The following is a 23,654-nucleotide window of genomic DNA, read 5'->3' on the forward strand; positions in this document are numbered from 1 at the left end:
CTAGGTACTTAATTATATTCCATTACTTACAAGGTAGCTTGATTATAAAAAATACACATTTGCCCCAGATTTTTAGACATATTTCTCAAAATCCTTTATATGCATTTCATTGTTTTCTTTTGAAATTAACCCCAAGGGTCATCTAGGTGGTGCAGTGGATAGAGTACTGACTGGCCCTGGAGTCAGGAGGACCTGAGTTCAAATGTGGCCTCAGAAATGGTTGCCTAGCTGTGTGACCTTGGGCATGTCACTTAAAATCCCATTGCCTTAAATAAAAATAAAATAAAAAAAGGAATGAAATTAACCCCAAAATGGCAGGTTTTTCCAGTTAGATTATTACATATATAGCTTCCTTTGTAGCATTTCAACCTATGAAGCTTTTAGAAAGGAAATACAAAATCTGTACTAACTGTTATTGTGTGTTTAATACTGTTTAGCAGTCTTCTTGGACATAGTTATCCAATAAATTGTTCTTCTATTTCCCTCTTTAAAAATTTAATTGTTCTGCAATTGCTTACTGAATGCTTATGTACTTTTTTTTTTGCCGTTTTTAATGAAATGAAATACTTTGTAGATTTTATTTTCTATTAGCTTATTATATTCTCCACAAAATATTTTTTCACTTTGATAATGTTTTTATTTTTTAAAAAAATTTATAACTTGGGGCAGCTAGGTGGCGCAGTGGATAGAGCACCGGCCCTGGAGTCAGGAGGACCTGGGTTCAAATGTGACCTCAGACACTTAATTATTAACTAGCTGTATGGCTTTGGGCAAACCACTTAACCCCCCACTGCCTTGCAAAAAAAACCTGAAAAAAAATTCAGAACTTGTTGAACTGTCCCCCCCCACCCCACTTTCTCCTTGGTAAACCAAAAAACAATAAAAACTTTTTGTCAAGCAGAATAGATGAACACATTGATCATGTCTGAAAATGCCTTATTTGTACCTCTAGTTCACAATCACTCTATGGTGAGTTGTGAGATGGGCTTCAACATCGATCTTTTGTAGTTATTATTGATAATGTTCTTAAACCTCATATGTTGTTTTCCTTTTTTACTATTGTGGCTATTGTGTAAATTGACTTAGAGGGATTGTTTTACATTATATTAGTTCATGCAAGTCTTCCCCAGTGTTTCAGACTTCAACTTTGTCCATTTTATAGTATGTATACAAATATTCTATTATGTTCATGAACCATAATTTTTTTCAACTACTCCCAAAATCAAAGGGTATCAACTTTTTTTTCCAGTTCTTTGCTTTTTTTTCCCCAAGGCAAACGGGGTTAAGTGGCTTGGCCAAGGCCACACAGCTAGGTAATTATTAAGTTTCTGAGACCGGATTTGAACCCAGGTACTCCTGATCCAGGGCCGGTGCTCTATCCACTACGCCACCTAGCCGCTCCTCATTTCTTTGATTTAAAAAAATCCTCTCATAAATAATTTGCTTTTAATAAATTCCCTTTCTCCTCTCTATTTTTAAACTCTTTTGGAATGGAGATATGTGTCTAGTACGGAGAGGACTTTTCAGTATAATTCTAATCCACTTCTGGAGCAATAGGACCAATTCAGATCTCTACTCACAATGTACTAACATGCCTTTATTTCACAACCTCTCTGGTTTTTATCAGTTATTTTCACCTTTTGCAATCTTTTCTGTGTTTGACAGATTAGATATGAAACTCAAAGTTTTAATTTTCATATTTTTTATTAGATATTTGGAGCATTCTTTAATATGGATTTTATAATGATAACATTTTCTTTTGATAAATTGCCTGTAGATATCCTTTTATGACATCTTTTAAGTTTATTTCACAATATATAAATCTCATGCCTTTTCCCAGCCTATAAGACAAATATTAAATAAAAGAGTTCAGGGCCAGCTAGGTGGCACAGTGGATAGAGCACCGGCCCTGGAGTCAGGAGGACCTGGGTTCAAATCCGGCCTCAGACACTTAATTACCTAGCTGTGTGGCTTTGGGCAAGCCACTTAACCCCATTGCCTTGCAAAAAAAAAATCTAAATAAAAGAGTTCTATCAATAGGAAATTTTAAGTAAATTCAAATTAATATCTCTGTCTTCAACTGAAAGTTGTCTTTAATTTACATTAGATAGATTTAAAGATAGTTGAATATGAATATTTTTGATAGCACTTCATGCTTGGCTTAAACACTTTTATATTAACAAAATCATTTAAGTAGTAGCATTTCTTATTAAAGTCTTGTATCTTATGACATTTTACATTTTTGATAGTTAAATGATAGTACTTAGAGGAATATTTCAGAAAGTTTTAAAATTAGTCATTGTTGATAATAACAAACTATAATAAGATAACCAAGAATATATTATTGACATCTTTTGTTTTGTGACTTCATAGTACTCTTCGGGAGTGCTAATTTGAGAAATCTTAGTATTTGTTGCTATGTAGTTATTTTTGAATGATTTTTTTTAGTTTTATGAGAATAATTTGTTTTTATTTTAAAGGAAAGCAAGTCTTGCTCTCATTAGAAAAATGATTCATTTTTGTTCTGAAGCACTCCTTAAAGAAGTTTGTGATTCTGATGCTGGTCACAATTTGCCTACAATACTAGTGGAGATAACTGCTACTGTTCTTGATCAAGAGGTAAATTATTTAAAAAGCTTTTTTTACTTTTTTTTTTGCTTACCTACATTTATCATAGAAATTGTGTAAATTTAAGGTAAATTAAATTCTGATTGAAATTATTAGGTTTTTTGTGGCATATAGCAAATTTAGTTAATCGACTAGTGAACTTGTTTTAATCACTTTCTCCTTAATTTTTTTGTAGGATGATGATGATGGCCATTTGTTAGCTTTGCAGATCATAAGGGATTTGGTAGATAAAGGTGGTGATTTGTTTTTGGATCAGCTTGCCAGACTTGGAGTAATTAGTAAAGTATCAACCTTGGCAGGACCTTCTTCTGATGATGAAAATGAAGAGGAATCAAAACCTGAGAAAGTAAGTGGTATTAGAAGCAAAATTTTAAAAGATATTTTCGGGAGGAGGAACACGTTTGTTCATTATTGTATAAGGATGTTCTTAATAAATGATCATAAAACTTGAGAGATTAAGTAACATGTATTTGGACTCACAGCTGTTGAATGGAGGAAATGAGATTAGAACTTGTGTTTTCTGTCACCTTGTCCAGTGCTTATTTTGATTATATCGTTGAACCTTTTCAGAGTCATTGATCTTATATAGTCCTAATTTAATTGTTTTGGTTTGTTCTAAATAATTGTCAAATTAATGGGAAATTATTCCCAATATATGAATACATGGGTTTACCTCTGTATTTGAATGATACTTAGAGGTCCTAAATTTATCGACTGTTGGTCAGATTTTGTAGATTTTTTTTCCCTAAACTGTTATGATTCAGATTATTTTCCTTGTTTCATTTTATTATTTTATTTGTATAGGAAGATGAACCACAGGAAGATGCTAAAGAATTGCAGCAGGGTAAACCATATCATTGGAGAGACTGGTCAATTATTAGAGGAAGGGACTGCTTATATATCTGGAGTGATGCAGCAGCTTTGGAATTATCTAATGGCAGCAATGGGTGGTTCAGATTTATCTTGGATGGGAAACTTGCCACAATGTATTCCAGTGGCAGTCCTGAAGGTGGATCAGATAGTTCAGGTAATAAAATTATTATGATCTTATGGTCTGTTTCTTTTAAATTTGTTATTAATGGTAGTTTATGTATAAAAGTGATTGAAAAAAAATTTGATGCCTTAAATGTTCAAGTTCCATCTTATTAAGCAGAGCTGGCATTCAAACCCAGGTCCTTTGACTCTACAACTTATCTGTCATCCTTTTACACTGATTTCTTTTTACTTGGTTGTAGATTTTCACAATTCATTTTACTTAGCCTTGTTGGTACCCAGCTGTTTGATATCTAGACCTCTACGAGTCCCAGGAGAGTAGTACTCTTATTTGTAGTCTGCCTTACTCTTTTTGTAGCCTAGTTGTGTCGTGGACCTACCCCATGTACTGCAGGCATGGCATCTTGTGTGGCACTCATAGTCCCCTCAAGTCTAATTCACTCAATCCTAATGCATCCACACCTTAATCGTAATCCACAATCAAGGATCCTGCCACAGGCATTACTATGGTATTCTCACTCAAACTTTCTCTAGAATTTTTTTTAATAATTTTTTTCCAATTACATGTAAAAATACTTTTTAATCATTCATTCAAAAAATATTTGAGCTCTAAATTTTCTTCCTCCTTCCCTGAACTACCCCCTCCTTGAATGGTAAACAGTCTGATATAGGTTATAGCTATGTAATTGTGCAAAACATATTTCCATAATCGTATTGCAAAAAAAGACACTGACCAAAGGGGGGGGGACCATGGAAAAAAAAGGAAAAAATACTATCCTTTGATCTACATTTAGACTTCATTAGTTCTTTCTTTGGATGTAGATAGCATTATTTACTGTGAGTTCTTTGGAATTGTCTTGGCTCATTGTATTGCTGAGGATACATATGTACAATTTTGCTTTTACTGTTTATAGTGTTCTCCTATTTCTGCTCACTTCATTTTGCATCAGTTCAGGTAAGTTTTTGCAGGTTTTTCCTGAAATTAGCTTGCTTGTCATTTCTTATAGTACAGTAGTATTCCATCTCAATCATATATTACATATATTGTTCAGCCAATCACCAGTTGATGGACATTCCCCAACTTTCCAGTTTTGCCACCACAAGGATTTGCTATAAATCTTTTTGAAAAAATAGGTTCTTTTCCCTTTTTGTTGGCTCTCTTTGGGATATTGACTTAGTAGTGTATTGCTGAATCAAAGGATATGAACAGTTTATAGTTCTTTAGGCCCTTCTCTCAGTGTTTTAGTGGTAAACAGGAATAATCAAAACTACATAGAAGACAAAGACTAGCAATTAATGTAACATTTAGTAGAAGGCAAAAGCAGGAATAATCAAGTTATAATAATCCACCCATAAACTTGGGTGGACTCAGCAATCACAGAACACAGTGTTTGTGGTGGTTGGGATAGGGAGTGGGTAGGTAGAAGATTTGAAAAGCAAAAAAGGCAGATGAGGAGGAAAATCCTTATATCTGGAGCTGCTCATGGCTCTGGATGTTAGACTTTAATATCCTGGGCCTCTTTATATAACTCTTTGCAGTATATCCATTTTATTTGTTTATTCCCCTTGACAACTCAGGTTTGTGTCTGGGCATTTACTTGAGAGCCAGGTTTGAAGGAGATGTCCCACGAACACTTAGATGTCAAGAAAGCACCAGCACTTAAGGTCATGAAAACAATCCCTCTTAACTTTATTGTTGAATATTCCAACTTTTATAACAAAACTTCTCTCAGATATGACAAGTCAGACATAACCCAGCTGCATAGCTTTATTTATTTGACTTTCGAAGTCTATAGACTTCCTTATCAGAAAGCTTCCCAACACACCTCTAGTTCTGCAGATGTGTAGGTCAGGGTTCATTGGTGAGCCAACCAATCCGTTAATGAGCAAGAATACATGCTTATCCTTGGTTACTTTAGTTCCAGGGACATCTGTGTCCTCACTCCTACGGAAGCTGGCCCTCAACATTTTTTCCTCTTGTGATCCTTACAGCTTTCTTTTTGGGCTTTTTTGCTACCTTTTCCTACTACTCTTGGACTGATCAAGTGATGAGCAACTCTTTTAGTAGACATTCACTCCTCATTAAATGCTGAGAATGTGTTATGTTCTCCATCACATTCATATACCATAAACTGTAAAAGAGCTGCTATTTTTGTATATACAGTTCTTTTTTCCTTTTTCCTTGATCTTTTAGCAAAATTGCTGGGTCAAAGGTCTATCACTTTTGGGTTTAATTCCAAAATGCTTTCCAAGATGACTGGAACAGCTCAGTTCTACCAAGAGTATTTATTTTCCTGTAGTACTTTCAGCATTTTACATTTTTCTTTTTTTTTTTTTTGTTAGTTTTGCCAATCTGTTCTGTGTGGGGTGGTGTCTTGATGTTCTTTTAATTTCCATTTCTCTAATTATTAGTGAATTTTAAACTTTTCTTCTGGCTATTAATAGCTTGAAGTTCTTTCTTTGAAAACTGTGTTTTCATATCCTTTAATTATCACCTGGAGGTTGACCCATATTATAAATTTGATTCAGTCTCATGTAAATATATGTGTACATATACACATGTATATGTATAGTTATACATATCTATTTTAGTATTGAGATCTTTATCACAGAAGCTTACTGCAAATATTTAAAATTTTATTTTTTTCCAATTACATGTAAAGATAATTTTCAGCATTCATTTTTTGTAAGATTTGGAGTTTCATGTTTTTCTCCCTTCTTTCCCTATTCCTCCCCCAGGACAGCAGGTGATCTGAAATAGTTATACATATACAGTCATGTTAAATGTATTTCGATATTGGACATGAGCAAGAAAAGACAAAAATAAATTTTAAGAAGTGAAACTCTTATAGTTTGCTTTGCATTCAGACTCCATAGTTCTTTTTCTGAATGTGGATGGTATTTTTCCGTCACAAGTCGTTTGGATCCAAATTTTTTTCCAATTTACCTGCTTCTCTTAAAATTTTACCTTTCTTATTTTTGTTTTTATATAACAAAAAGAATTTTTTTCTCTCTTTCTCTTTCTCTCTCTCTCTCTCTCTCTCTCTCTCTCTCTCTCTCTCTCTCTCTCTCTCTCTCTCTCTCTCCTGTAAAGAATTCTCCTTTTTGGGGGCAGCTGGGTGGTGTAGTGTATAGAGCACCAGCCCTGGAGTCAGGATAGCTTGAGTTCAAATTTGATCTCAGACACTTAATTAATACCTAGCTTTGTGAACTTGGGCAAGTCAACTAACCCCATTGCCTTGCCAAACCCCTCCCCCAAAATTATCCTTTTTACATTGTGATCCTGTCTTTATCTTTCTTGATTGTAAACTCTTCCCTTATCCATAGATCTTACAGGTATTTTCTTCCTTGATTCTATTTTTTTTGGTGACTTTTTTAGTGTCATACTTTATTTCTAAATCATTTCCCTATTTGGAACTTTTTTCATACATGATGTCTTATTTTTGTCTTTACTTTATTTCTGCCAGACTTATTTGTAGTTTTCCTGTTTTGTGTTGTATAATGAATTCTTGCCATTAGTTGAGATCTTTAGATTTATCTTATACCAGACCTCTGTGTTTCTTTGCTTCAGTATGCTGTGCACCTATGTTCCACTGATCACTGTGATCCACTGTTGATTTCTTGTCTAGTTCCCAATTGTTTTAATAATTACTGACTTCTTTAGAGCTTGAGTATAGTTTGAGATCTGGAACTGCCAGACTCCTTTCCTTGCCACCTTATTTCATGGATTCCCTTGATATCCTTTCTTCGTGTTTTCTTTTGCAAGATGAACTTTTGCTAATTTTTTAAGGACATTGATAATTTGGTGTGGTACTGAATAAATAAATTAATTTAGTCATGTCATTTTTTAGTATGATCTGACCTACCCACAAGCAATTATTATTTCTCTTGTTATACGTCTTTCTGTAAAAAAGTTCTTTGTAATTGTGTTCATGTGATTCCTGTGCATTTCTTGGAAGGGATACTCCAAATATTTTCTACTATCTGTAGTCATTTTATTTTATTTTATTTTTTATTTTTTAGGATTTTTGCAAGGCAAATGGGGTTAAGTGGCTTGCCCAAGGCCACACAGCTAGGTAATTATTAAGTGTCAGAGACCAGATTTGAACCCAGGTATTCCTGACTCCAAGGCTGGTGCTTTATCAACTACGCCACCTAGCTGCCCCTATCTGTAGTCATTTTAAATGGATTTTCTCTTTCTTCCTGCTTGGTTGTTGGTTTTTTTTTTTGTTTGGGTTTTTTTTTTTTCTGGTACAAAATAAAGAAATTCTGATGTATTGTATGAGCTTATTTTATATCGTGCAACTTTGTTGGTTCTTTGAATTGGTTTTTTAATTGACTCTAGAGTGCTCTGTATAAATCATAGTTTTTACAGAAAGTGATAATCTTAATAAGTTTTTTTTTTTTGCAAGGCAAATGGGGTTAAGTGGATTGTCCAAGGTCACATAGCTAGGTAATTATTAAGTGTCTGAGGCCGGATTTGAACTCAGGTACTCCTGATTCCAGGGCTAGTGCTCTATCCATTGTGCCACCTAGCTACCCCCAATGGTATTAACTATTAATAGAAAAATGTTATGGCTTGACCCAGTATCTTATTGGAAAAGCTTTTCTTTAATTTACCTCTGTTATAGGTAGGATTTAGTGAAATACTGCTTATTATATTAAGGAAAATTCCATCATGTTCTCTAGAGTTTTCTTTTTTTTTAATAAGAATATTGTATTTTATCATAGATTTTTATTTTTCTTGTTAATATTATTCAATTATATATATTATTACACTGTTATTTATCAGTTATATAGTTTTCCTAATAATGAATCAGTCCTTCATTCCTTGTATAATCTATACTAATCATAGTGTATAGTTTTTTGTGATATCTTCCTGCAGTTCCCTTGCTAATATTTTATTTATCAATATTGACAAGTGATATTGGTCTATAGTTTTCTTTTTCTGTTTTGATCCTCATTTTAGGTATTTTATTTTATTTTATTTTTTTTAGGTTTTTGCAAGGCAAGTGGGGTTATAAGTGGCTTGCCCAAGGCCACACAGCTAGGTAATTATTAAGTGTCTGAGACTGGATTTGAACCCAGGTACTCCTGACTCCAAGGCTGGTGCTTTATCCACTGCGCCACCTAGCCACCTCCATTTTAGGTATTAAGACATTTTTATAATAGGAAGAATTTGGCAAAACCCTTTCTTTTATGATTTTTTGTTATTGGAATTTTTTGTTCTTTTAATATTTGATGGAATTCTCCTCTAAATCTGTCTGTGCTTGGTGTTTTTTTTTACAGGGAGATTTAAGTGTCTTTTTCTAAGATAGAGTTATTTTATCCTCTATTCCTGTTCTGTTAAATCTGGACATTTTATATTTCTGTAAATATTCATTTCATCTTAATTGCCAGTTTTACTGGCTTATGAATGAGCAAAATAGTTCCTAATTCTTTCTTCTTTTTCTTCCTTATGGATTCATTTTTAAAAGCTGGTAGTTTGGTTTCCTTCTTCTTCTTTCTCTCTTTTTTAAAAGATAACTTAGCTAATGAATTAGATGTATTATTGGTTTTGTCAAAAAAACTACTCCTGGCTTTCTTAATTTAATTGTTTTTATTCTTTCAATTTTGTTAATCTCTTCTTTGATTTTAAGTATTTCTATTTTGATGTTTAATTATGTGTAGGGGTACTTTATTGTTTTTCTGGGTTTTTAGTCACCTTTCCAGTTGTTGATCCATTCTTTAACCCTTTTTTTTATTGGGTGAAATTATTTGGAGAGAGAAAATTTCTCCTGAATTTTGCTTTGAATGTTACTCCCATATTTTGGTATGTTGCCTCAGCATAGTCATTACTTTCTTTTTTCTTTTTTATTTAAATCAATTTATTTATTTTCACATTACTACAATAGTATTGTTGTAAAAGTAATCATAATTTCTCCTCTTCCCACAAAGATGGAAAGACCTAAAGAAAAATGAAATGAGAGAGAAAAAAAATGTATACTTCATTCTGCATTCAGTTACCAGCTCTGTCTGGATGGATTGCATTCTTTATCATAAGTCCATCAGAGAAGTTGTTTCAATATTTTTTTCCCATAGATACTCTTGCTAGCTGCTAGCTGTATTTTCCTCCATCTTATTCCTCTCCACTTCCATTTATTCTAGTCTTTCTCTCCTTTCACCTTGTCCCTTCTCAAAAGTGTATTGTCTACCCTCTCCCACGATCTTCCTTCTCTTCTATCACCTGCCTTCCCTCCCCATCCCCTTTCTACCATTCCTTTCCTCTCCTTTTTCCTCTAGAGTAAGATAGATTCCTATTCCTTATTGAGTGTGTATGCTGTTTCCTCTCTGAGCCACTTCCAATGAGAATGAAGGCTCATTCATTCTCCCCTCACCTTCCCTCCTTCCACTACATTACAAAAGCCTTTTTCTTGCCTCTTTTACATGAAATATCTTAGCCCATTCCACTTCTCCTTTCCCTTTCTACCAGTACATTCCTTTCTCATTATGCATTATACCTTCATATTCAGCTCCCTCCTGTGCCTTATCGATATATGCTCCCTCTACCTGCTCTTATAAATGAGAAGGTTCATATGAGTTATCAGTATCATTTTCATGCAGGAATACATGCAATTCATCATTATTAATCCTTTATCATTTGCCCTTCTGTCCACCCTCTCTGTGCTTCACCTGCATCTGAGTCCTATTGAAGATCACATGTTCTGTTCAGCTCTGGTCATTTCGATAGGAATGTATGAATTTCTCCTGTTTCATTGAATATCCATGATTTTCATGTTTTCCTGCATCTCTCTCATTTCTCTTCCCATTTTCTCCTCCACCTCCCTTACTTGATTTTCAAAATCTTTTTTGAACTCTCCCACAGCCTGAGACAAGTTTCTGTTTTTCTTGGAGGCTTTGGATACAGAGAAGCTTTGACTTTGTCATCTTCTGAGTGTCTGTTTGGATCCTCCATGGACCACAGTAATTGTCTATGGTCAGATTCTTTTTCTTCTGTTGCATGTTCATTTCTCCAGCCTGTGACCTGATTTCAGTACACTTTTCCAAGCTTTGGAGAGATTTTGGGACCTCTCCAAAGACCTCAGTTCTTTTAAGGTCCTATGAGAGCTTCTGACTGCTCTCCTGCCTGTGCTCTGGTCTGTAGATGACCACAAGTGCTCCCTTCTGCCCTGAGCTGTGAGGAGGATTCTTTCTCCACTATTGTAATATGGGGGCCCAGACTGGAACCTGTATCTTTGTTGCTTTGTCCATACTCAAAGCATACTACAAAGCAACAGAGTCCTGTCCCAGGGAGAGCAGAGACATCTGCGATCTCCCCTGATCCCCTTACTGTCCTGTCTGTGGACTGAGCATTCTGGAAGCAGCTACTGTGTGGCTCTACAGACCCGTTTTGGTGAGGAAGGGCTGTGGTAAGGGCTGACTGACTTGAGCTTGCACTCCTCTGGTGCGGCAGAGGTTTCCTGTTGCTCTTCCAAGTTGTCCCTGGAGATTCCAGAGCTGAGAGATCTGGTAAACAACCCCGCTGCTATGGACCCAAGTGCCCCCAGGAACCCAGACACTTCACTGGCTATTCCTAGAAGGTTAGAGCTCATTTCTTGGCCTGTGCTGTGGCCCTTTCCAACCCTGGTAAAACACCCTTTTCCCACGGATCTTCCAGGTTGTCTTTTTTCACGCAATCTTTCTGTGGGTTCTGCTACTCTAGAATTTGATTAGAACCACCATTTGGAGTGAACTGGGGAAGAGCTTCTGGGCATTCCTACCTCTATTCTGCCATCTTGACTCTATTCCCGCCTTTGTCGTTATTTTTAATGAAATTCTTTTTATTTATTTTTTGACATGTCTGTCCTCTAAGATTAAAACTATTTGGTCTCCAGTTAATTTTTAATCATTGTTTCAGGAGTCCATTTTGAATATAGTCTTTATTGAATTATTGTCCATAAAAGATGAGTATAATATTTCTGAGTTTCTACATTTGTTTTTGTTTTTGATTTTGTTTTACTTTTCTTTAAGATTCAGATGTTAAACAGTTTCTTTAAGAATTTTCTTTTAGGAATTCATGTGTGTATATGTTTGGTATATTAATTCAGGACTGTCCAAAATATGACCCGTGGGCCACATTGTGTTTTTATGTGAACTGCCTGGGGATTTTAATTCACAAGTGACAAATGCATATTAGATTTCTTTTTTTTGCAAGGCAAATGGGGTTAAGTGGCTTGCCCAAGGCCACACAGCTAGGTAATTATTAAGTGTCTGAAACCGGATTTGAACCAGGTACTCCTGACTCCAGGGCCAGTGCTTTATCCATTATGCCACCGAGCCGCCCCCTGCATATTAGATTATTAAATTAATCACTAGTAAATAATTTTATTGATGTTAATGTTTTTGGTGTTTTTAAGCAGTATTACAGACAGAAAACATATAAAATGATTTATATTTTATTTTCACATTACTACAATAATTTTGTTGTGAAAGTGGACATAACCCCCCCCCCCCCCCGAATGATAGAGAAACATCAAGAGAAATGAAGTGAGAGGACAAAAAAAATCTGCTTCAGTCTATGTTCAGATACCTTCAGGTCTATCTCTGGGATGGATTGCATTCTTTATCATAAGTCCATCAGAGAAGTTGCTTCAACATTTTTTTCCCCACAGTTGCTGTATTTTCCTCCATTCTATTCCTCCCCATTCCCATTTATTCTGGTCGGTGTCTCTCTCTCTCTCTCTCTCTCTCTCTCCTTTCATCCTTTCCTTCCTCAAAAGTGTGTGTGTGTGTGTCTGACTACTCCCTCCCCTATCTTCCCTCTCTTCTGTTACTTACTCACCCTCTCCCATCCCTTTCCTTTCCTTTTTCATCTAGTAGGTTAGATATCTGTACCCTACTGAGTCACATGGAATTTTCAGTCTGTGAAATGTGTTCCATTTGTATGATGCGGACTAGTCATTATGCACCTACCTTTATACTCTTGTGTTGTTATTTGTTTTGTATTTGTTTCTGTGCTTTGTTGTGTTGATGATGTGCATTCCCTCACTTTCTAAGGCAACCTTTTATATCTAAGAACTTTGGCCCTGGAGTCCTCATGTAGTGCTATGTCTACTGAATTCAGAATGTATTTCTTATTCTGGGTGCAGCCCATAATCAGGATATCTTAAAGCAAAATATAATTTCCCTGTTTATCTCTTTTTAGTTAATTTTTGCTATTACTTTTTCTGAGATCATAGTTGTTAACCTTGTTTTTATGTCAGCTGAAACATAACAAATTCTGCCACAGGCCACCCCCCCAACCAGTTTTTTTTAAAAAACTCTGTCTCTGTCTGTTTCAAATTTACTTGTTTATAACATCATTAGATTATAGTTTCTTTTTCATTTACTATTCACTTCTCTTTTGTGGGTGTTTTCATACCATTTCCATTCACAGTAATAATTGCTAATTCTGTATTTCTCTCCAGTGTGTTCTCTTCTATTTATCCTTCTCTTTAGTTTTTGCTTTCTCCTCAAAAATCTGTTTTGCTTCTGATCAGTACCTCCCTTAATCTGTCCTTTCTCTTATTGCCAGCAAATGTACCATCTTAATAACCCCCTGCATCTGTGACCTATAAATATGTAGTGGGTAGGAATGTTCTAGTAAATATTTACCAACTAGCTCTCCGAAAAAGAAATGTGCTTATGACATTCTTAAGATTAATTATTAACACTTTCTCCCTCATTCTGACAATAAATAAAACAATAAATCAAGCTGTGATTTATAGCATTTGCCTATTTCTGAGGTAGATTTTCACACTTAAAATTTTGAGCTGGCACCCCTGGTAGTGAAGGACAGAGTTGCCAGTTTGGTACCATTCCAGCATCCTGCAATAGTTGGAGTCCCTGTGACCTCTTCCTGCCTTCTCTGCTTCCTGCTCTGGTTCATAGCCTCAATCTATTTTTAGTTTTCTCATGACTTGCTCTTAGCCAGACCTAACACCTCCGTCTGCTGTTTTCTTAGACCTATTTATCCTGGAAAAATGATTCATATATTTTCTTCTTGGATGTCCCCATTAGGATTTGGTCTAGTGTATTTTCTGGATCTCTGTGAATGGGTTATTTTAAGGGAGCTTGATCACCTTGATCCTGCCTCTTTTGTTCTACCTCCACTGTGCCCCCCCCCCCCCCCCACTCCCAACTCTTTAAATAACAGGGGATTCTACTTTGGCCACTCCTAAAAGCAGAATGATCTTCATTTCATTGCAAAGCTGTTGTAAATCCAGTCTCTTTCATACCAGTAAGTGTAGCAGAGGGCAACACAGCCACCCCTCTCTGGATGCTGTTAGAGTTCTGAGCCCAAGAAGTCAACTCTCCCCAAGATTCTTTCAGGATGCTTTCGGCTTCCACAGACCCAGCCTGATGGGGGCCTTCTATCCCGTGCAAGCAGTGTTTCTTGTAGTCTCTGGCATCTTTTTGTGTGTGACTCCTGTGTTCAGTTTTTTCCTCTTCTCCATTTTCATTCTTTTTTATTGGCTTTTAATTCCTTATAAGCAATGACTCATCACTAATTAATGATATGAAATGTATAATTCCAACTGTTTTTATATAATCCTCCCATACTTTGTAAAGTTATTTAATTTCTTTTTTTTAACTTTTGAAAAAATGAAAAGTTTTATGCATATTTGTCCTGTCATTCAGTCATTGCTCTGCCTCCGAAAAAGGCGTCTCAACGTATTCACCTAAAAGGCTGAACTCTTTCTGATCCTTTTAACAGTCTTACACCATCATTTTATCTGAGAGACATTTTCTTCTCGAATTGATTCTATATAATTTTATTACACAGATGTTCTTTTTCTGACAGTTTTGGCAATAAAAATGTTCACATTAAAAAAGGAAATATATTGCTTTCATGGAAATATCTTGAAGTAAACCATAGTTTTAAAAGGAAGGAAGTATTAAAAACAATTACTTTTTTCCTTTACAGAAAGCAGAAGTGAGTTCTTAGAGAAGTTACAAAGAGCTCGAAGCCAAGTAAAGCCATCTACTTCAAGTCAACCCATACTGTCAGTTCCAGGACCCACTAAACTTACTGTAGGCAATTGGTCACTAACATGTTTAAAAGAAGGAGAAATTGCTATTCATAATTCAGATGGACAACAGGCTACAATATTGAAAGAAGATCTACCTGGTTTTGTTTTTGAGTCTAATAGAGGAACCAAACATTCATTTACAGCTGAAACCTCTTTGGGTAAGTCTTACATGGATTTAAATTTTAACAGGTAAGAATTCATGTAATACTTTGAATGTTCTATATATTGATGCTGTATATTTTTTTGTAGGGTCAGAATTTGTCACTGGCTGGACTGGTAAAAGGGGAAGAAAACTGAAATCTAAGTTAGAGAAAACAAAGCAAAAGGTATTTTCCAAGTAATATTTTTTCTCTTGTCTTAAAATTACCCCTAATAAAGTTTTAAAGTGTAAGTTATGAAGGTTTGAACAAATCAAATATTTTAATTCTTGCTGTTTTTCTTTCTACGTTCGTTATTTTCATTTTTCTTATTTTTTAAAACTTATTCACTTATTTTCATAATTTTCTAACTTGTAGCTAAATTTCTCATTTCTTAGTATCCATGGTTCTAATCCCAAATGACATTTTCATTTTATCTCTTGTAGTGATGATAGATAGCCACAATATAGCAAATAGTTATCTCTTTATTTTAAGTGGCTGTATTTTTTTTTAGGTTTTTTTGTTTTGCAAGGCAAGCGGGGTGAAGTGGCTTGCCCAAGGTCACACAGCTAGGTAATTATTAAGTGTATGATACCAGATTTGAACGCAGGTACTCCTGACTCCAGGGCTGGTGCTTTATCCACTACACCACCTAGCTGCCCCTAAGTGGCTGTATTTCAAAAAAAACTTTTTATGATATATAGTTTAACACATATTTTTCTAGGGACTTAAAAATCCTAGCCAAATTAAATGTTTCCATGTGAATGTGTGAATATGCAAACATATTAACAGCTTCATTATTAATTAGCAGTGTGTTTTGTGAAAATGATGATACTTTGAGATAAATTTTTATATAGCATAGCATTTTTTTAATTAAAGATGTTATAATTTGATGTATTTTGAGTTTTACAATTTTTCCCCAATCTTATCCCCCCCCCAAAAGCAATTTGTCAGTCTTTACATTGTTTCCATGTTGTACATTGATCCAAGTTGAGTGTGATGAGAGAGAAATCATATCCTTAAGGAAGAAACATAAAGTATAAGAGATAACAAGATCAGACAATAAGATAACAGTTTTTTTTTCTAAATTAAAGGGAATAGTCCTTGAACTTTGTTCAAACTCCACAGTTCTTTCTCTGGATACAGATGATATTCTCCATTGCAGATAGCCCAAAATTGTCCCTGATTGTTGTGCTGATGGAATGAGCGAGTCCATCAAGGTTATCATCACTCCCATATTGCTGTTAGGGTGTACGGTGTTTTTTTGGTTCTGCTCATCTCACTCAGCATCAGTTCATGCAGATCTCTCCAGGTTTCACATTTGCTTGATTTCCAATTCTTTGTCACCACAAACAGGGCTGCTATGAATATTTTTGTACAAGTGATGGTTTTTACCCTTTTTCATCATCTCTTCAGGGTATAGACCCAGTAGTGGTATTGTAGGATCAGAGTATGCACATTTTTCTTGCCCTTTGGGCATAGTTCCAGATTTCTCTTCAGAAAGGTTGGATGAGTTCACAGCTCCACCAACAATGTAATAGTGTCCCCTTTTTCCCACAACCCTTCCAACAATGATCGTTATCCTTTCTAGTCATAATTGGCTAGTCTGAGAGGTGTGAGGTGGTACCTCAGAGAAGCTTTAATTTGCATTTCTCTAATAAATAATAATTTAGAGCAACTTTTCATATGACTATGGATTGCTTTGATCTCATCTGTAAATTGCCATTTGCATATCCTTTGTCAACTGGGGAATGGCTTTTTTTGTTGTTGTTAAATGTGACTCAGTTCTCTGTATATTTTAGAAATGAGTCCTTTGTCAGAAACATTAGTTGTAAAGATTGTTTGCCAGTTTACCACATTTCTTTTGATCTTGGTTACAGTGGTTTTATCTGTGCAAAAGCTTTTTAATTTATTGTAATTGAAATCATCTAGTTTGTTTTTAGTGATGTTCTCCTCTTCCTTAGTCATAAACTGCTTCCCTTTCCATAGATCTGACAGATAAACTAGTCCTTGATCTTCTAATTTGCTTATAGTATTGTTTTTTTTAATGTCTAAATCCTGTATCCATTTGGATCTTATCTTGATATAGGGTGTTGGTCTAATCTTAAGTTTCTTCCAAATTAACTTCCAATTTTCCCCATCAGTTTTTATCAGAGAGAGAGAGAGTTTTTTAATCCCAAAAAGCTGCACTCTTTGAGTTTATCAACAGTGGATTACTATAATTATTTCCTGCTATTGCACCTAATCTATTCCACTGGTTCACCACTCTCTTTAGCCAATACTAGACAGTTTTGATGACTGATGTTTTATAATATAATTTTTAGATCTGGTAAGGCCACCTTCTTTTGCACTTTTTTCATTTCATTCCCTGGAAATTCTTGATTTTTATCTCTCCATATGAATTTAGTTAACTTTTTCTAACTCATTAAAGTAATTTTTGGAATTTTGATTGGTAGAGCACTAAACAGGTAATTTAGTTTTGGTAGAATTATCATTTTTATTATATTAGCTCTACCTATCCATGAGCAGTTGATATTTTCCCAGTTATTTTAATCTGATTTAATTTGTGTGAGAAGTGTTTTATAATTGTTTTCAAAAAGTTTCTGAGTCTGCCTTGGCAAATAGACTCCCAGGTATTTTATATTGTCTGAGGTTACTTTGAATGGGATTTCTCTTTCTAGCTCTTCCTGCTGTTTCTTGCTAGTCATATATAGAAAACTTGAGGATTTATAGCATAGCATTTTTTTAAAAAATTTGTTTATTTAAGGCAGTGGGGTTTAAGTGACTTGCCCAAGGTTCACATAACTAGGCAATTATTAAGTGTCTGAGGCTGAATTTGATCTCTGGTCCTCCTGATTCCAGGGCCAATGCTCTATCCACTATGCCACCTACTTGCCCCTTTTTAGCATAGTATTTTAATAGTTTTTGTTATTCCATATTTATGATAATGATCCTCTTTGTGATATATTAAATTGTATCTCTTACACAATCTTTTGTTGATGTGGAACAAGATTGTTTAAAAAAATCTTATTAAGTGGTAGTTGGGAGAGAAAAATAGGTACAATTTTTTTCTTCTTAACATTAGAAGTCCTGTGTAAATTATTTTTAGTTATAATTAAAATCAACAACATTGATTCTGCATGGTTCCATGGACTGCAGTCTATGGTTTGCATTTGTAGAACTTTTCTTTATAGGATGATTCTTAGAAAATATGTTTTAGGTTTCCTTTGGGATCTAATGTCTTTTTAGTGAAATTTTTTTCCTCCTCCTTCATATAGCTTTTATATAGTTTGATTGAGAAGTAAGCACATCTTAAAGTTTTAATAGAATAGATATAAATGTTAAGGTTTTATTGATACTTTTGTTTATATTATCTTCCATTTTCTCTCATTCCTTGCTGAGAGCCATTTATTATTTAAAAAAAACCAAGAGAAAAAATTAATGAATACTGAACACATCATCTAAGTCTGACATTCTATAAAGTAGTCTTATGTCCTCCCACCTTTGTTTCAAAGGGAGGGTGATGGATTTTTTAAGCTATTCTTTGAGACCAAGCTTGTTCATTAATAACATTCTTAGCTTTTATTTTCAGTTCTATTGGTGCTGGTGGCAGAATTTCTATTTTCATTGTTGTAATTATTGCATAAATTGCTTTCGTCCTTGTACTTATTTCATTTTGCATCAGTTCATATAAATTTCTATTTTCCTCTGTAGTCTTTGTAAGTATCACGTAGCAATATTCAGTTACATTCATGCACCACAGATTTTTTTGCTTTTCCTTAATAGGCTTTTGTTTTCAGAAGAGCATAGAATCTTAATAACTAAAAAAGTTATGAAGTTAAATTATTATTGTATTATTAAGTTAAATAAGTTAAATAACTCCAACCGTTATTTTGCTTAGTAATATGTTTGATTGCTGCTACTCATTACATTTACAATAGGAATTATGCATGAGTAAATGTGATGGAATATTTTTTAAGCTTTTCTGTGGCTATATTAAGTCTCTAATACTGTATGAAGAGTGAAGGAAAGATGAGGTAAATTTATTAAAGGTGGTTTAAAAATAGTTTATTTGTTTTTTCTTTGGTAGGTACGAACTATGGCCAGAGATTTATATGACGATCACTTTAAAGCTGTTGAAAGCATGCCTCGGGGAGTAGTGGTAACACTTCGAAATATAGCAACTCAATTAGAATCATCCTGGGAACTTCATACAAACAGACAAGTGAGTTTAATAATTAATAAACTTTAATAAAGACTTTGCTTTTTTTCCTCACAAACTTAACAGATTTCAATAAAGGTGAATGTGTTCCCAGATGAAGACCAGGAAAGAAGATTGCATATGAAACTAAGAGTCTTACATTACATAAAAGTTTGGATTTCCCCCCCCCCCCCCAAGTATTACCAGATAAAACATCTTAACAGTATTCTACCTGTCTGTGTTCCCTTCTTAATATGCTTTTGTTCTTCATTGTTTAAAAAAAATGATTGATTCACATTTTTCATTTGGTATCTATTATTACTAATCCACCAAAACGCCTTCCTTATACTCTCCTCCCCCTCACACCTCCTCTCCAAATTAAAAGCTGTGCTTTGTAATGATTTAAGTATTTAAGTAAAACAAATAACTAAAATTGGCGGTCTTAAATTGTCTCGTTCTGTGTATCTAACATCTACTCTCTTGCAAGTGTTAGAAGTCATGATTTGTATCATTCTTAGGGAATTTTCATTGATGAGCATTCTGAAATTTTTCACAATTATTTTCTTTTAAATTGTTTTAGTCATTCTAGAAATTGATTTATTCTATTTATTTCTCTTTGTATTAGTTCTTATAAGTTTCCCCTGAATTTCTCTAAATCTAATAATTTTTATGGTATAATAATTTTTTTAATGTTAACGAACATCATACTGGATATCACCATTATTCATTATTCAAATGAAAATTCATTTATTACAGGGAAGATGAAATATAAATTAAAATAGGAACTTTTTTTTTAAGGTTTTTGCAAGGCAAATGGGGTTAAGTGGCTTGCCCAAGGCCATACAGCTAGGTAATTATTAGGTGTCTGAGGCCGGATTTGAACTCGGGTACTCCTGACTCCACTGCCGGCCGGTGCTCTATCCACTTTGCCACCTAGCCGCCCCAAAATAGGAACTTTTTGACCCTACTTATTTATTCCTTTACTTACTATGTTTTTTTCTTTAGTGCATTGAGAGTGAGAATACTTGGAGAGATTTAATGAAGACTGCTTTGGAAAACCTAATTGTACTCTTGAAGGATGAAAATACTATCTCACCATATGAGATGTGTAGTAGTGGTTTGGTGCAAGCACTTCTTACAGTTTTAAATAATGTAAGTGTATTCCTGAAAATTAGTGGAAAAGCTATAGTAAATTGAATCACTTAATAATACATTTAAATTCTCATTTTCTATATTAAAGATTTTTGCCAGAGCATCCTCAGAAACCAAAATAATAAAAACAGTAAATTTTGTAATATTTGATTTTTAAAAGTTGGGTAAAATAAAAATTCATAAATAAATTTATTGACCTCTATTTTTTCAGTTTTAATGATTTTTATTTGTTTTATTGTTCATTGTTAATAGTTTTTCCTTTTCCTAATAATTGAAATAGTATTTGAAAAGTCATCTTTTAATCTAGTTTGTTCTAATTTGTTTCATTTCATGTAGTGACAAAGGTAAATGAAACCAATCAATCCTAAACTTAGTAAATTTTAAGCACTTAAAAGTGTAGCTGCTGATTTTTCCTTTACCTGTGACACTCAAAATCAGCTTATGAAGTTTCTTTAAAAAAAAATTCACGATGATTTTTGACTCTCACCAAAATCATGTGTTGCTTGTTGATCACTGTTTTGAATTTCTCTAAAATCTAATCATCCCTTAGTTTCTTTATCCTTTCTTTTATAGTTATTGGTTCACTAATGTCAATTTAGTGAGGAGGACTCTCTTATAAGTAATTAAAGAACCTTTAGATTATAGAAAAATTTTGGAGGTTTAAGTATATTGAATTTTTTATCCTGAATAGAATAAATTGTCTATTAAACAAATTTTCTGCAAGTATGAATATGATCACTACCCCAAATGAGGAAAGAATACTGTTTACAATTTGCTATACAATAAGATTGCTTTTCTTTTAGAGCATGGATTTAGAGGTGAAACAAGATTGTAGTCAGCTAGTTGAGAGGATCAATGTTTTCAAGACTGCTTTCAGTGAAAATGAAGATGATGAAAGGTAAAAGCCACTTTTTTTCTTGTTCACACAATAATGCAGCTTCTTAAACAGTTTATATGTATTATTTGCCCTCAATTTATGTGAATAAAATCTATTTTAGGTATCTTGTTCCTGTGACTATGTTAAAAAAAAAAGTCTCCTGTAGAGTAGAAAGAATTTTTGCCTAGAATTGGGTAGTTCCTGTCCTGCTTCTGAAAGGTATTTTCTAGCCACATGAGCAGGTGCAGGCCACTTAGTTGCTGTGAACTTCAATTTCCTTGTGTAAAAGGGAGAGTGATTTTATCTAGAACAACATAGCAGTCTTAGGATAGATAATATTCTTTACTTTTTATCTAGAACAACATAGCAGTCTTAGGTAATATTCTTTACATACTCAAACATGTCTTGTTGTAGGTGCTTAATAAATGTTATACTAAACAAAGTATATGGATTTTTTTAATCTTTTCTTTAATAAAATCAAAACCCTTTTTTGAGTCATATACTTACACAGTGGAAACAGTTGATCCAGATGGATTTTCTTTGACAACAGAAAAATTCAAATTACTAAAGCCTATTCAATATTCTATAAGAAATAAAGTTAAATATTCATAGATGCCTCTGTTTCTTCTAAGTTGTCAAAAATAAAATATGATTTCACATTGTTTAGTAGATAAATAATAAACCAAAATATTTAACTTTTAATCTTTCCTTTATAAATTAATTCTTTTGGTTCAGTTTCTATTACTTTATCCAAGGGTAATCGCTATTAAAAAATCTTTTAATGTAATTATACTTTTTATCATTTTTTCAAATGATACTTTGAAATCCTTATACTCTTTTTTAACAATTACTTTTTCCTTGATAGCCGTCCAGCAGTTGCATTAATTCGGAAGTTAATAGCGGTGCTAGAATCTATTGAACGTCTACCTCTCCATTTGTATGATACTCCAGGATCTACATATAATCTCCAGGTAACCCTAGAGCACAAATGGTGATTGTTTAAAGCTAAACCACCTATACTTTTGTTTAAAGGTTTGTTCTTAATTACATTTGATTGACAGTATTGATTTTGGCAAAGACCTTAAATTATTTCAGGTTCAAATCCTCTTTGTAAATTGCTATAATATTAGTACTTTCATTTCCTCAATAATATTTACAAAGGAATGGTTTTTTAACTACCAAAAAAAGATACAAATAATTAGATTTAGGTTCTTGGATTTAAGAGGTAATTTTTTTTCTCCTCAGCAATCTTTTTATGCAGTAATTACCAGCCATGGCTCAGAGATCATATCTATTGATTCTTTCAGCACATTAGATCATAACTTGTCTGGGCTGAGAGTTGACTTATTTGAAATACATATAGATGTATTTTTATTTGTAAGTTTGTTACACCCTTTTCAGTTTGAAATTGTTTTCCTTTCTGGAGAAAGTTAAGACAAACTATGAATTGAATAGTTTTGACTGTTTCTTACCTATCTCCATTAAACTAATATTTACAAATACTGAACTTTCCACTTTTTTTCCTTTCTTGAATACAAGCATGTAAAAAAAATCCTTTTGTCATTTAGCTGCATTTGTAGTGTTTTTCATGAGTCTCCATTAATCCTAGACTTTTAACAACTTATAATTCATATTTATAAACTATTCTACATTTTACAAAGCACTTTAGTCATAGTAATTCTTAGTGTTCTGCTTATGAGTTTGTATTGTCTCTTTATTCAAGTTCAGTTCCTTTAGGTACATTTACTTCAGTGAATATTTTTTTGTTTGTTTGTTCATTTTTTTGCAAGGCAATGGGGTTAAGTGGCTTTCCCAAGGCCCACAGCTAGGCAATTATTAAGTGTCTGAGACCGGATTTGAACTCAGGTACTCCTGACTCCAGGACTTGTGCTCTTTCTACTGTGCCACCTAGCCGCCCCTCAGTGAATCTTTAATCTCATCTTTGTAATTGGTCCATATCCCTTTTTTATACCTTTCATTGTAGTTCTTTTAAGGGTCTGATACTTAATAGAATTATTTGAAGGAGACTTTAGCAGCCATTCTAATCTAGCCCATAACCAAAAATATAACATACCTGAAAAATGAGTATCTCACCTTTGTTCAAACAGATCTTAAGCAGGAGGAACCCATCACCTCCCAAGATAATGCATTTATTTGGGGTACTCTAATTGTTGGGAAGCTTTTCCTCATATGCAAACTTGACCCTTGTTTTGACACTTGTTCTTTGTTCCTGAGGACTCTAATTTGTCTTTAATTGACAGTCTTTCACATATTTGAAAACAGATATTATATACTCTGGGAGTCTTCTTTTCTCCAGATTTAAATAGCTTTGGTTCCTTCAGCTGCTCTTCACATGAAATGTACTCATATTCCTTGGCCTTATAGAATTTCTTCCTTTGGATCCATTTTGGATCCAATTGTCTTTTCCATAACTAAACAGAATAAATAAAGTGAGGGCATAGAGTAGGGAGGGAGACTATTGAAATTCTGTTCACCTGACAATTTTTAATTGGAGCTTTTCCTGAAACAATTTTCTTATCTTTGTACTACCAGCTCCTAACACTATACCTGAAACATTTAGTTAGGTATTTGATAAAATGATTCTTGATTGCTTG

The 23,654-nt window shown here is 33.9% G+C and overlaps 1 protein-coding gene across 7 annotated transcripts in view; it reads left to right on the top strand.

The window, feature by feature from the left end:
- The window catches only part of HECTD1 (HECT domain E3 ubiquitin protein ligase 1), a 113,866-nt gene that overhangs the window by 44,602 nt on the left and 45,610 nt on the right, over positions 1-23,654 (top strand). For all 7 annotated transcript variants that reach the window (XM_074235367.1, XM_074235369.1, XM_074235368.1 and 4 more), the window contains 9 exons: positions 2,481-2,619; positions 2,804-2,974; positions 3,433-3,655; positions 14,567-14,830; positions 14,922-14,998; positions 18,900-19,034; positions 20,016-20,162; positions 20,966-21,060; positions 21,905-22,010. In XM_074235367.1, coding sequence (XP_074091468.1) covers positions 2,481-2,619; positions 2,804-2,974; positions 3,433-3,655; positions 14,567-14,830; positions 14,922-14,998; positions 18,900-19,034; positions 20,016-20,162; positions 20,966-21,060; positions 21,905-22,010 — 1,357 coding nt within the window. The remainder of the gene's footprint in view (positions 1-2,480; positions 2,620-2,803; positions 2,975-3,432; positions 3,656-14,566; positions 14,831-14,921; positions 14,999-18,899; positions 19,035-20,015; positions 20,163-20,965; positions 21,061-21,904; positions 22,011-23,654) is intronic.

This window comes from Macrotis lagotis, chromosome 4 (genome assembly GCF_037893015.1).
Source record: "Macrotis lagotis isolate mMagLag1 chromosome 4, bilby.v1.9.chrom.fasta, whole genome shotgun sequence".
Lineage (NCBI taxonomy): Eukaryota > Metazoa > Chordata > Mammalia > Peramelemorphia > Peramelidae > Macrotis > Macrotis lagotis.